Below are 13,791 nucleotides of genomic sequence, written 5' to 3' on the forward strand. Positions count from 1 at the left end.
GTTATATTTAATTAAGAGGTAAAATGCATGGTTCAAAAAATACGGTACTGGATGAGTGAAACAAACTAACCAGGTAATATACTTGATGCGAACACGATACTGAATGTTTTAGAGGTTAGATATATATTAATGGATGTGAATAAAAGTTAGTAGAGGTGTTCAGGTCTCTTTCCATCCTGTGTATCCTAGTGTAAGATAAGATGAACTATTGAAGGTTATAATGCAATAGAGGTTACTTATATTTATCGATGGGAAAGGACTTTTTTTCATATTGTTGTTGTTGTTGTTGTTTTACGCCCTTGCACTGTCTCCTCTGCTGTTAAAAAATAAAAATAAAAATAAAAATAAAGTTAGTAAAGAGTAAATTCAATCCAATGTGTAGGTCGTCTGGTCTCTCGTAGTCTGTCTGTGTGTCCTTGTGCGAGAGAAGACAGGAGGGGAAAGCACAGACAGAAAAAAAATAAACAATAGCAGAAAGAAGAATGCTGAGAAAACGCGAGATGTCAAGGAGAGGAAGAAAGACAGAGAAGAAGGAAAAGAAAACTTGAATAGAAGCTCAGAGAAGAGAACAAGATGGCGAAAGAAGAGAGTAAGGAGAGATGCTGAAGAAAGGAGGATGCTATTAAAAAAGAAAAGGATGCTGAGAGAGGAGAAAAAGAAGATGAAAGAGGAGAAAAGGAAGATGAAAGAGGGAAGGAAGATGCTATTAAAAAGAAAGGAATGCTGAGAGAGGAGAAAAAGAAGATGAAAGAGGAGAACAAGGAGAGATGCTGAGGAAAAGAAGATGCTGTTAAAAAGAAAAGGATGCTGGGAAAAAAAGAAGATGAAGGAGAAGAACAAGAAGAGATAGGGATGCTGAGAGAGGAGAAACAGAAGAGATGCTAAAAAGAGAAACGAGAAGAGGAAGAAATGATGAAAGAAGAGAACCGAGATGTTTGAGGAGATAAAAAAAAGGGATGCTGAGAATAGAGAAAAGGAGAGATGATAAAGAGAAAAAAAGAGAATGAAGAGATACCGAGAGAAGAGAACCGAGATGAGGAGATAAAAGAAAGGGATGCTGAAAAGAGATGATGATGATGATAACCGAAGAAAAACAGGAATAGAAGCTAAAGAAAAGAGAACAGCAACAAATGATAAGAAGAGATAACAAAAAAAGAAACAAATAACAAAGAAGAGAAAGACACACCAAGAGAACATAATTATAGAGAGGCTGAAAGGAACAGAAATAAATGGTGAGAGAGAGAGAGAGAGAGAGAGAGAGAGAGAGAGAGAGAGAGAGAGAGAGAGAGAGAGAGAGAGAGAGAGAGAGAGAGAGAGAGAGAGAGAGAGAGAGAGAGAGAGAGAGAGAGAGAGAGAGAGAGAGAGAGAGAGAGAGAGAGAGAGAACAGGAAGGGGATGACAAAGCTGATGATGATGACGATAGAGTGGGGAGTGAAACTATGAAAGGCGTGGAATGTGAACAGGAAGAGGGGAGGAAGAGGAGAGGGAAGAGGGGAGAAGAGGGAGGAGGGTAGAGGGGGGAAGGGGAAGAGGTACGAGAGGGGAGGAGATTGGGGAGAAAAGGGAGGTGTGGACGAGAGAGAGAGAGAGAGAGAGAGAGAGAGAGAGAGAGAGAGAGAGAGAGAGAGAGAGAGAGAGGGGGGGAGGGGGGAAGCGTAAACAGTTCCGGCAAGGACAGTCGGTCGATGACGTCACTGCCGAGTACACACACACACACACACACACACACACACACACACACACACACACACACACACGCCTAGTCTCCACCGGCCGTCCGTTCCCCTGCACACACACACACACACACACACACACACACACACACAAATCCTCGCTTGGGAAGACAAGATAAATTGAAAGGGGGGAGGAGGAGGAGGAGTTGAGTTAGAATGTGTTAAAGAAGGAAGGAGAGCAAGCAGACAGAGGAAGGGAGAGAAGAAAGGAAGGAAGGAAGGAAGGAAGAGACAGGAAGACGAGTATGAATAATGAGTGGGTGAAGGAGGAGGAGGAGGAGGAGGAGGAGGAGGAGGAGGAGGAGGAGGAGGATTTGTATCTGACCCATATATTGATGAGTGAGAATAAGAAGAGTAGAAAGAAGAGAAGGAGGAGGAGGAGGAGGATTTGTATCTGACCCATATATTGATGATATTGATGAAAGAGAGAGAAAAGAAGAAGAGGAGGAGGGAGGAGGAGGAGGAGGAGGAGGTAGTAAAATGACTGAGAAGTTAATTATATCTTAGACTCTCTCTCTCTCGTGTATTAAGAAGGTTAAAGACCCCCACTACAATAACGAGGTAAGGGGGAGAGGGGGGGGGAGGAGGCCGTACAAGTGGAGGAGGAGGAGGAGGAGGAGGAGGCTATGACCTGACCCCTAAGAGACAGAAACCACATGTAACCTTCAAACAAACAAACACACACACACACACACACACACACACACACACACATACACACATACACTATTATCATTTTCAGTGTGTGTGTGTGTGTGTGTGTGTGTGTGTGTGTGTGTGTGTGTGTGTGTGTGTTTCAGTCTTCTTTCCACCTTCCTTCCTTCCTTCCTTCCTTCCTCCTCCCTCTCTTCTTCCGTTCATCAACCCTTCCCTTCCTCCCCCCTCCCTCCCTTCCTCTCTCTTCCCTTCTGTCTGGCATCTGTCTCTCCCCTTTCCTCCCCTTCTCTTCTTTCCTCCCTCTTCCCCTCCGTCTCTCCTTCCGCTTCCCTCACTTAGCAACAAGGTGGAGGAGGAGGAGGAAGAAGAGAGGAAAAAAAGTACAGGAAAAAAAGATGTAAGGAAAGTAAGGAAAATGGAAGAAAGAAGGGAATAATGAAAGATGAGAAGAAGGGGAATAAATGATAAAAAGACTGAAGGGAAAATACACAAATAGGATGGAAGGAAAAGAGGAAGAAAGGAAGAGAGGAACAAAGAAAGAGGGAAGAAGGGAGAAAAAAAAAAGATGGAGTAAGACAAGATGATCAGGAAGATATAAAAGGAGGAGGAGGAGGAGGAGGAGAAGACACCAAGTAAGGAAGGAGGACACGAAAGGAAGGAGAGAAACAGGGAGGGAGAAAGGCTGGGAGGGAGGGAGAAAGAGAGAGGGAGGCAGGGAGGGAGGTAAATTATGTTAAACCATGAGTTCCCACGCCTCCCTTACTGTGTGTGTGTGTGTGTGTGTGTGTGTGTGTGTGTGTGTGTGTTGATAACAAGGCATAAACAAGGGCCGTGCAGGGAAACAAGCACGGGGTAAGCAGAGACCGAGACAATGAAAAAAAAAGCTAGAAAAAAAAGGGACATCGGAGCACAGCAGACCCGGGCGTTAATAAGCTGGCGGCGCGGAACGGCAAACAGCAACAACAAATGACCCGACAATTGGAACGGCTGGGCGTGAACGTAAAGCCGAAGAACACGTGACCAGGGCCGGCGCGGTGACAGAGGCGGTGTTAGGTGTGCCCTGCATCAGGTGGGGGGTAGGGGTAAGGTGCACGCCCTAGCCCGGAGCAGAGGATGACTAACACCCTGACAGTGAGGGATTGGTAAGGCAGGGAAATGTTCACCACACCAATGACAACAATGTGTGTGTGTGTGTGTGTGTGTGTGTGTGTGTGTGCAGGGCATGAGGGGGGGCAGGTAACCAGTACTCACCATCGATGGCGGGCGCGGATCTGTCGTTGGTGACGGCCTTCTTGAGGGCGGCGCCGGCCCTGATGGAGGCCAGCAGGGCCCCCCGGTCGTCCCCTCCGGACTTCGGGGCGGGGGGACGCGGGGCTGGCGGCCCCCGAAACCCTCCGGGCGCAGGCGGCGGCGGCGGCGGTGGCATCACCGTCCACCTCACCCAGCCTGGAAGACACGGAAGGCATCACATTACTCCCCCGGCATGACCCGTAAATGTCACCACCACCACCACCACCACCGTCATCACCTCCACCACCACCACCACCGTCATCACCTCCACCACCACCACCACCGTCATCACCTCCACCACCACCACCACCACCACCGTCATCACCTCCACCACCACCACCACCGTCATCACCTCCACCACCACCACCACCACCGTCATCACCTCCACCACCACCACCACCGTCATCACCTCCACCACCACCACCACCGTCATCACCTCCACCACCACTACCACCGTCATCACCTCCACCACCACCACCACCACCGTCATCACCTCCACCACCACCACCACCGTCATCACCTCCACCACCACCACCACCGTCATCACCTCCACCACCACCACCACCGTCATCACCACCACCACCACCACCACCGTCATCACCACCACCACCACCACCACCACCACCACCACAACCACCACCGTCATCACCACAACCACCACCACCACCGTCATCACCACCACCACCACCACCTTCAACACCACCACCACCACCACCACCGTCATCACCTCCACCACCACTACCACCGTCATCACCTCCACCACCACCACCACCGTCATCACCTCCACCACCACCACCACCACCGTCATCACCTCCACCACCACCACCACCGTCATCACCTCCACCACCACCACCACCGTCATCACCTCCACCACCACCACCACCGTCATCACCTCCACCACCACCACCACCGTCATCACCTCCAACACCACCACCACCGTCATCACCTCCACCACCACCACCACCGTCATCACCTCCACCACCACTACCACCGTCATCACCTCCACCACCACCACCACCGTCATCACCTCCACCACCACCCCCATCACCACTTCCACCCCACCCCCTCATCACAACCACCACTACGCCCATCACCCCCAGCCTTGCCTCACCAGCTCACCTCACCTGACCCAGCCTGGCCCCGTGACCTTCTGCCGCCGCTCACTTGCACGGCGCCCAGGCGGCAGGTGAGGCGCCCCGCCCCGCCCCGGCACAGCCCCCTTTCCCCCAGCACCCCGCCACGCAGGCCGCCCCCATCACGTGCCCCCATGACTACTTTCATCCGCACGGCCGACGACTACACACACACACACACACACACACACACACCTGCCGCCGTCACCACCCTTACCACCACACACACCTTCAACTCCACCAGCACACCAACCTCCACATCCTCACCAACACAACACCATTCCTGTACCCTGCCATAAACACACCTCCACCACCACCACCACCACCACCAATATTTACACTAACGACCGTCACCACCACCACAAATGAGAGAGAGAGAGAGAGAGAGAGAGAGAGAGAGAGAGAGAGAGAGAGAGAGAGAGAGAGAGAGAGAGAGAGAGAGAGAGAGAGAGAGAGAGAGAGAGAGAGAATGAACCGAGAGAGAAACTAAATTACATGTCAATAAAGAGAATGGAAGAGAAGAAGAAGAAGAAGAAGAAGCGTGACATTATGATGCAGCGTTTCACTACAAGAACCATACACCCCTCTTCCTCCTCCTCCTCCTCCTCCTCCTCTTCCTCCTCTTCTTAACCCCTCAAAGTCTCCTCTCTAACACAACTTCCACCTCCTGTCTCTTCAACCTCGCTCCCTCCTCCTCCTCCTCCTCCTCCTCCTCCCTCACTTTCACTTCCAGGCTACCTCCTTCCTTCCTCCGCTGGTGCCACGTCTGAGAGTTTTCTTAGGCGACTGAAGCAACACACCTGTCTGTACACCTGGATATACCCGTGCTTGCTATCTATCTATCTATCTATGTACCTATCTATATATCTATCTATCCATGTGTCTATTTACCTATCTATGTATCTATCTATCTTTATCTACGTCTGACCTATTCATATTTGTATGTTTTATAGTTTGAGTTGATGTTAATGTGTGTGTGTGTGTGTGTGTGTGTGTGTGTGTGTGTGTGATTAAATGTATGCATATAAGGCGTAGAGAAGGTTTTTCTCTCTCTCAACGAAGCACCAAAATTTAGCAGCGAGAGAGAGAGAGAGAGAGAGAGAGAGAGAGAGAGAGAGAGAGAGAGAGAGAGAGAGAAAGCTACAACTCTCCTCATACAAACACGAATACCCCCTCCCTTTCTCTCCCCCCCTTTCCTTCCTTCCCATTTCTCTCCCTGCCCTTCCCCAACCTCTCCCTTCCTTCCACCCTTTCCATCGACCCCCTTCCTCTCTCCCCTCATCTCCTCCCTTCCCATCCCTGCCATTTCCTCCTCCCTCCCTTTTTCTCCCTTCCCCCCTTTCCTTTCCTGATAAGTCACCGGATGGACTTGCCCAGACTACGAGGGTATGACTTTCTCCCCCCCTCCCCCCCTTCCCGTCACCCCCCCCCCTCCATAACCCTGCCAGAACGTTTTATAGTCTCTCGAAAGTAACGTTGATGATTTATTTCTACGTGTGTTTGTTCGCTTAAAGAATGTAAAATGAATTAATGGGAAACTGAAAAAATCATAAAAAAACGTGAGGGAAATTATTTACATATGAAAAAGATTAAAAAAAATACGTAAAAGGGAACGTTGGTATTGTCTTCGTCTTGATCACAGGTAAAAAAGAGTATGTATGTATGTATGAAGGTAAGATTCAGGTAAGGTAAAATTAAAGGTAAGAGGTGTGGGTAAGATCACAGCTGACAAGGAGTAATCCAGGTGACAGAGTAAGATAAAAGGTAATATTAGGGAAAGATAAGGCAACCAGAAAGTTATACAAGTAAGATTCTGGGTGACAATGTAAGATAGAAAGGTGATAGATAAGGAAGGGGAGGGGAGGGAATGAGAGAGAAGAGGAAGGGGAGGAAGGAAGGGAGACAGGGAGGGGAGAGAAATGGGTAGGGGAGGGGAGGGAGAGGGAGGAAGGAAAGGAGAAAAGTGAATTGAAAAACTAGAGGTAAGATCACAGGTTAGAATGCAAGATCACAGGTAACAAGGTAAGATTCTAGGTGACAGCGTAAGATCAAAAGATAACAGGTAAAGGTGAGATCCCAAGCGAGAGGTAAGATGACAGGTAAGAAAGCAAGATCACAGGTAACAAGGTAAGATTCTAGGTGACAGCGTAAGATCAAAAGATAACAGGTAAAGGTGAGATCCCAAGCGAGAGGTAAGATGACAGGTAAGAATGCAAGATCACAGGTAACAAGGTAAGATTCTAGGTGACAGAAGAAGATCAAAAAAGGAGGTAGATCCCATGAGAGGTAAGATGACAGGTAAGAAAGCAAGATCACAGGTAACAAGGTAAGATTCTAGGTGACAATGCAAGATTAAAAGGTAACAGGTGAAGGTGAGATCCCAAGCGAGAGGTAAGCACAGGTAAGAATGCAAGGTAGGCTGAGTGGTTAGCGTGCGGGCCCCTCATTCACAGGGTGCTGGACGACGTGGGTTCGAATCCCCACGCTACCACCTGGGATTTTTCAGTCACCGCCGAGTGGCCTGAGACTCCCCACATGCTGTCCTGAAGACCACCCATCAACCCGGACTCTAGAGGAAACCGTCCAAGTGAATCAAGAATGAGTTCCGGGGGGCAGTATGAGCCAAGAATAAATGGCGCCACTATAAAAATTGCCTGCGACATGACGGGCCCCTGAAGAAAGTCTACCGGCGCTATAGGCGAAAAAAAGAAGTTATAAAGTAAGTCAATAACAGAGGCTGTATAAATAGCTCCTTTCACTCCTCCCTGAATAGCAAGTGACCTACTATTGCCACTACTACTAATATTACTATCATTACAATTACTATTATTACCCTCATTATAAAGCAACTAGGAATAAAATAAATAAAGACACTGATATATATAACCGTACATTAGCGTGATTTTTTTATTAGTTTTTACTTTTGCCAAGAGAAAACATGAAAATTAATAAATAAATAAATAAATAAATGAGAACTAACATACATTACAGAGATTTTTCATCATTTTTGTATTTCAACCAACAGAGAATACACACAAACACACGAACAGACACACACTTCTAGGACTTCTATATGTATATCCTAAGTCTGGTCGTAGCGCCAGAACAGAGGACTCGAACGTTACATGGATAAGACAGGAAGCAATGTATCAAGCCTTATAGTGTTATTCTTAGTCGTCGTCGTCGTCGTCGTCGTCGTCGTCGTCGTAGTAGTAGTAGTAGTAGTAGTAGTAGTAGTAGTAGTAGTAGTAGTAGTAGTAGTAGTAGTAGTAGTAGTAGTAGTAGTAGTAGTAGTAGTAGTAGTAGTAGTAGTAGTAGTAGTAGTAGTAGGTGAAAGCGGTGAGATGAATTGTATATAAGGAGAGAAAGGAATTATAATGAAAGTTAGAAAGGGGCAGGAGGAGGGAGGAAGAAAGAAAGGAAGGAAGGAAAGAAGAGAGGAAAAAAAGGGAAGAGAAGGGAAGGGAAGAGACGAGAAAGAGGAAATGAAGAGAAGAGAAAGGAAGAGGGAAGTGAAGGGAAGGGATGGGAGGAAGGAAAGCAAAGAGGAAGAGGAAGGGAAGGGAAGAGAACGGAAGAAAAGAGAAGTGAAGGGAAGAGAAAAGAGTGAAAGAAAGGGAAGGGAAGGAATGGGAAAGGAAGTATAAAATTAAATAAAACAACAATAGGAAGAAGAAACAAGGGAAGGAAACATTCAGGATAAGAGAGAGAGAGAGAGAGAGAGAGAGAGAGAGAGAGAGAGAGAGAGAGAGAGAGAGAGAGAGAGAGAGAGAGAGAGAGAGAGAGAGAGAGAGAGAGAGAGAGAGACACACCACACGTCATAATGGCTCATTGTGGTCGAGAACAACAAAAAAATAAACACAAATGGCGGTCCTGTTCCCTTATGTTGCTGGCCGTCCCTCCCTTTCCTCCCTTCTCTCCAACCCTTTCCTCCCTTCTCTCCAACCCTTTCCTCCCTCCTTCCCTTCTCTCCAACCCTTTCCTCCCTTCTCTCCAACCCTTTCCTCCCTCCTTCCCTTCTCTCTTTTCCTTCTTTTCTCCTCCTCTTCCCTTTTATTTAATTCTATGAGCCGATTTCACAGTCCAATACAGTGTCTTCGTAACAGCCCGAACCAAACTATAAAATCCCATACAATTCAAAATGGTGAGGTCTTCGATGCCACACTAAATGCACAAGACTTTTCCTGTATAATTTCGTCAAATATGTGAACTTAAATATAAACACCAGACACTATACATGGAAATTTCGAAGCTTCTGGTATTGGTTTGGGAGCTTACTAAACAATCATGGGGAACTGTGAAACTGGCCCTATGTTTCCTCCCTTCTCTCCCTTTCCTCCCTTCTACCCTTCCCTCCCTCCCTTCTGTCCTTGTCTATTTTCCATCTTCTACGTAATTACTCTTTCCTCCTCCTCTCTCTCTCTTCCCTTTCATTCAATTCTCCTATCTTCGTCTCCTCTTTTCCTTCCCTTCCCTCCTTCAATCATTCTCTCCTTTCCTTCCTTCCCTTTCCTCCTTCCTATCCCTCTCCTCCCTTCTCTTCTTCCCTTCCCTCCTTTTCCTCCCTCCAAGCCTTCTTTCCTCCCTCTTCAGTTTCTTTCCCTCCTCCCTCAATCTTCCCTTCCTCATCATGACGTTTGTGTGTTTGTTTGTTTGTTTGTTTGTTTGTAATGAGTCTGTACCATCTTCCATCTGGTCCACACACACACACACACACACACACACACACACACACACACACACACACACACAGCGGTTATGGTGTACGATATGAGTTAAGTAGTAGTAGTAGTAGTAGTAGTAGTAGTAGTAGTAGTAGTAGTAGTAGTAGTAGTAGTAGTAGTAGTAGTAGTAGTAGTAGTAGTTGTTGTTGTTGTTGTTGTTGTTGTTGTTGTTGTTACGTTCAATATACAGTGTTTTCCATTTAAATCGTACTGTTGTTGTTGTTGTTATTGATTAAAAGTTGTCACGAACCTCAAATGTCGACTCTCTGGTGTTTTATCAGCGTTATCGAGGCACACACACACACACACACACACACACACACACACACACACAGACACGACTAATCATCATTGTTATCGTTTTTTTTTTTTTTTTCACTTCACGGCACCACCACCACCACCACCATCACTAGCTAAACGGATGCAACAAATCACAAATGTATTACGAAAGAACACGAAAGACATTGCAAGACAAATGAGAAGGAAAAATATTAGATAGAGAAAAGGAAAAAGGGACAAAAATCAGAAGAAAACACAGGGAGAAAGCAACAAGAAGAGAGGAGGAAAGATACGAAGATAGAAAAAAAGAAAATATATAAAAAGAGAGAATGAAGAGACAAAATGAAAAGGAAGGAAAGAATTGATGTAGAAAGAGGAAAATGAGAAAACCTAGAGACAGCAAACGGAGAAAGACATAAAACGAGGAGGAGGAGGAAGAAAGATAAGAAAGAAAAAAAGATAGAGATAAGAAAAGCTACAGAGTGCAAATTAAGAAGGACACAAAACAAGACATAACGAAAGAGTTGAAATACAAAAAAGAAAAAAGAAAAAATCATCAAATCCAGAGAGACCAGAAGACAGAGGAGGAAAGAGAAAAGATAGGAAAAAAGGAAAATAAGATAAAATATAAAGATAGCAAATTACTAAAAATAAGATAAAATATAAAGATAGCAAATTACTAAAGACAAAAGAGAAGGAAAAAGATGAAACAAAAAAGGACATGATGAGAAAATCTTGAGAACAGAGGAGCAAGATGAGATGATGAAGGAGAGAGAGGAAAAAAGAAAAGAGGGAGAGAGAGAGAAGAAGGGAGGGAGAGGGAGGGAGAGATATAAAAAGAGGAGAAAGCAGGAGATAATGGGAAACTACATTAAAGTGTAGGATAGAGGTAAAAAGGAGGAAAAAGAAGAAATGAGAGAGAGAGAGAGAGAGAGAGAGAGAGAGAGAGAGAGAGAGAGAGAGAGAGAGAGAGAGAGAGAGAGAGAGAGAGAGAGAGATATCAAGCCACTGCTCATGAGAAAGAAAACAAAATTAAAGCAATATTAAGAAAAGAGGAGAGGGAGAGACAAATGGAATAGGAAAATAAAGGGAAAAATAAACAACCATAAAATAAAAAATAAATAATAATAAAATGTCAGAATAAAGAACAAAGAGGAAAAAAAAATATACGAAACGTGTTGGTACCTAAAAAAAAAAAATAAGGAAAAGAAACGTGTTGGTAAATAGGAAAAATAAATAAATATAAAGTGAAGATAAAGGAGAAAGAATTAGAGAAGAGAAAGAACGATAAAAAAGGAAAGAAGATGGAGGAGAGAAAATGACAGAAAAGAAGGGATAAAAAGAGAAGATGGAGAAGAGAAAGATAGGACAGAGAAAAAAAAGAGTAAAGAGAGAAGATAGAGGAGAAAGAAGAAAGGAAGATGTGAAAGAGCGAAAAAAAAGAAAAAAAATGTTAGAGGAGAAGAGAAAGATGATAGGAAAAAAAAAAAAAGAGAGATAACGGAGAAGAAAAGAGAAACGTTACAGAGAGACAAATAAAGAAATAAAAAGAGAAGATAGAAGAGAAGATAGAAGAGAAGAAGAGAAAGATACGACAGAAAGCAAAAAAAAAAAAAAGGAGAACGGAGGAGAAGAAAAGAGAAAGATGTTACTGAGAGACAAATAAAGAAATAAAAAGAGAAGATAGAAGAGAAGAAGAAGAGAAAACAAGGAGAAAAACAACCATCATTATCCTTCCTTCTGCTCTGTTACCTCAGATTTTATTGACCACCACCACCACCACCATCACCACCACCACCACCACCATCATTACCACCACCACCATCACCACCACCACCACCACCATCACCATCACCACCACCACATCTAAGAGAACGAGAGATACGGTGATGCAGTGGTGGTGATAGCGGTGGTGGAGATGATACACACACACACACACACACACACACGAGAAACCGATAACAACACAATCATGGTATATAATAAAAGAATGTGTGTGTGTGTGTGTGTGTGTGTATGTGTGTGTGTGTGTGTGTGTGTGTGTGTGTGTGTGTGTGTGTTTTCGGATGAGCGGAAGAGATCATGTGCGGGGGAAATACCGTAAACACACACACACACACACACACACACACACACACACACACACACACAGAGAGAGATTTACATTTAAAAAATCAGACCACAGACCATGGTCCAGACTTGTGGTCTGTCCAAACCTAAGTGATTTTACATTAATCAGAAAAAACGTTGCACTCTGCTCTAGTTGATATTGGAAGTGACGGTCGAGCTTATTTTTGAAGGAGTCAATCGTGTTACACTGGCACTGATGGTGGGAGCTTATTCCTCGCACTACAACGAGAGAGAGAGAGAGAGAGAGAGAGAGAGAGAGAGAGAGAGAGAGAGAGAGAGAGAGAGAGAGAGAGAGAGAGAGAGAGAGAGAGAGAGAGAGAGAGAGAGAGAGAGAGAGAGAGAGAGAGAGAGAGAGAGAGAGAGAGAGAGAGAGAGAGAGAGAGAGAGAGAGAGACGGACAAAGACAGAGAAGGGAAATGGGAGAGGAAAACATGTGTAAGAAGAGAAGGGAGAAGGAGGAGGAGCAGGAGGAGGAGGAGGAGGAGGTAAAGAGGAGCAAAATATCACAGGACAGCAAAAAATGGAGAAAAAAAGGGAGAAAGGAGGGAATAGGGAAACGTAGAAGGGAAGAACGAAGAGAAGGGAGAAGAAGAGAGGGAGGGAGGGAGGGAGGGAGGAGAAAGAAGGGGAAAAGGGTAAGATAACAGAGAGGGGGGAAAAAAGGGGTAAAGGAACATCTGGTGGGAAGACGGGGAAAGAAGAAGAGGAGGAGGAGGAGGAGGAGGAGGAGGAGGAGGGAACAGGAAAACGGATAATGGAGCAAGGCGAGCGAGACAAGAGAAATAAAAACAAAGATAAGAATGAGAAGAAGAAGAAGAAGAAGAAGAAGAAGAAAACAGTAGACTAAACAACGTGAAAGAAAGAAGAAAAATAATATAGAACAAGGAGAACTAGAACAAAGGAGGAGGAGGAGGAAGAAGAAGAAGAAGAAGAAGAAGAAGAAGAAGAAGAAGAGAACAAGGGTAACTAGAACAGAGAAGGAGAAGAAGAAAAAGAAGAGGAGGAGGAGGAGGAGAACATCAGCATTATTAAAAACCAGAACAAAAGAACAAATACATACAAGAAAACGTGAGGAGGAGGAGGAGGAGGAGGAGGAAAAGGAGGAGGAGGAGGAGGAGGAGGGCCACTTCTTAGCTCCTCCACTGAGTAAATGTCACGAGCTTAACTTTGGCACCCTACTGACCCCCCTCCCCCCTACCCCCCTCACCCCACCCCACACTCACCACCTGTGCCTCTCTCTCTCTCTCTCTCTCTCTCTCTCTCTCTCTCTCTCTCTCTCTCTCTGGTATGTTATGTGTTAAATGCCACCCACCTTTGACCTTCCCTTCGTTAATTGGTCATACACACACACACACACACACACACACACACACAGCAACGAGGTAGAGTGTAAATAAATAAATGACAATCGATAAAAGAAAAAAAAAGTAAAGGTGCGGTTAGTATTACGGAACCATTCTCTCTCTCTCTCTCTCTCTGAGTACACACAAAGCCATGAACTGTCGTCACCAGCAGGTATCTCTCTCTCTCTCTCCATCCTGTTAACTCAACCTTACAACGCCAGATTATGTCACTACCTCCTCCTCCTCCTCCTCCTCCTCCTCTTTGAATATCACAACAAAGAATTTAAACCATTTTCTAACTTTCACAAAACAGCTGATCAGTGTAAACAAACCAACATATAATAATAATAATAATAATAGTAAATAAATGATAATAATAAAAATAAAAATAAATATATAAACCGTTCTCTTTCTTCTCTTCAAGGTAAAAGGATTGAGAGCAAGAGGAAGGAAAGGGTGAAGGGGAAAGGAAGGAAGAGGAGGAGGAGGAGGAGGAGGAGGA

At 45.1% G+C, this 13,791-nt stretch overlaps 1 protein-coding gene across 5 annotated transcripts in view; it reads right to left on the reverse strand.

Annotated features, from left to right (window-relative positions):
- LOC126980296 (basic proline-rich protein-like) overlaps positions 1 to 13,791 on the reverse strand; it is a 71,472-nt gene that overhangs the window by 40,941 nt on the left and 16,740 nt on the right. For all 5 annotated transcript variants that reach the window (XM_050830018.1, XM_050830019.1, XM_050830021.1 and 2 more), the window contains exon 2: positions 3,642 to 3,836. In XM_050830018.1, coding sequence (XP_050685975.1) covers positions 3,642 to 3,816 — 175 coding nt within the window. In that variant the 5' untranslated portion in view covers positions 3,817 to 3,836. The remainder of the gene's footprint in view (positions 1 to 3,641; positions 3,837 to 13,791) is intronic.

The sequence above is a fragment of the Eriocheir sinensis genome, chromosome 44 (genome assembly GCF_024679095.1).
Source record: "Eriocheir sinensis breed Jianghai 21 chromosome 44, ASM2467909v1, whole genome shotgun sequence".
NCBI classification, from domain to species: domain Eukaryota; kingdom Metazoa; phylum Arthropoda; class Malacostraca; order Decapoda; family Varunidae; genus Eriocheir; species Eriocheir sinensis.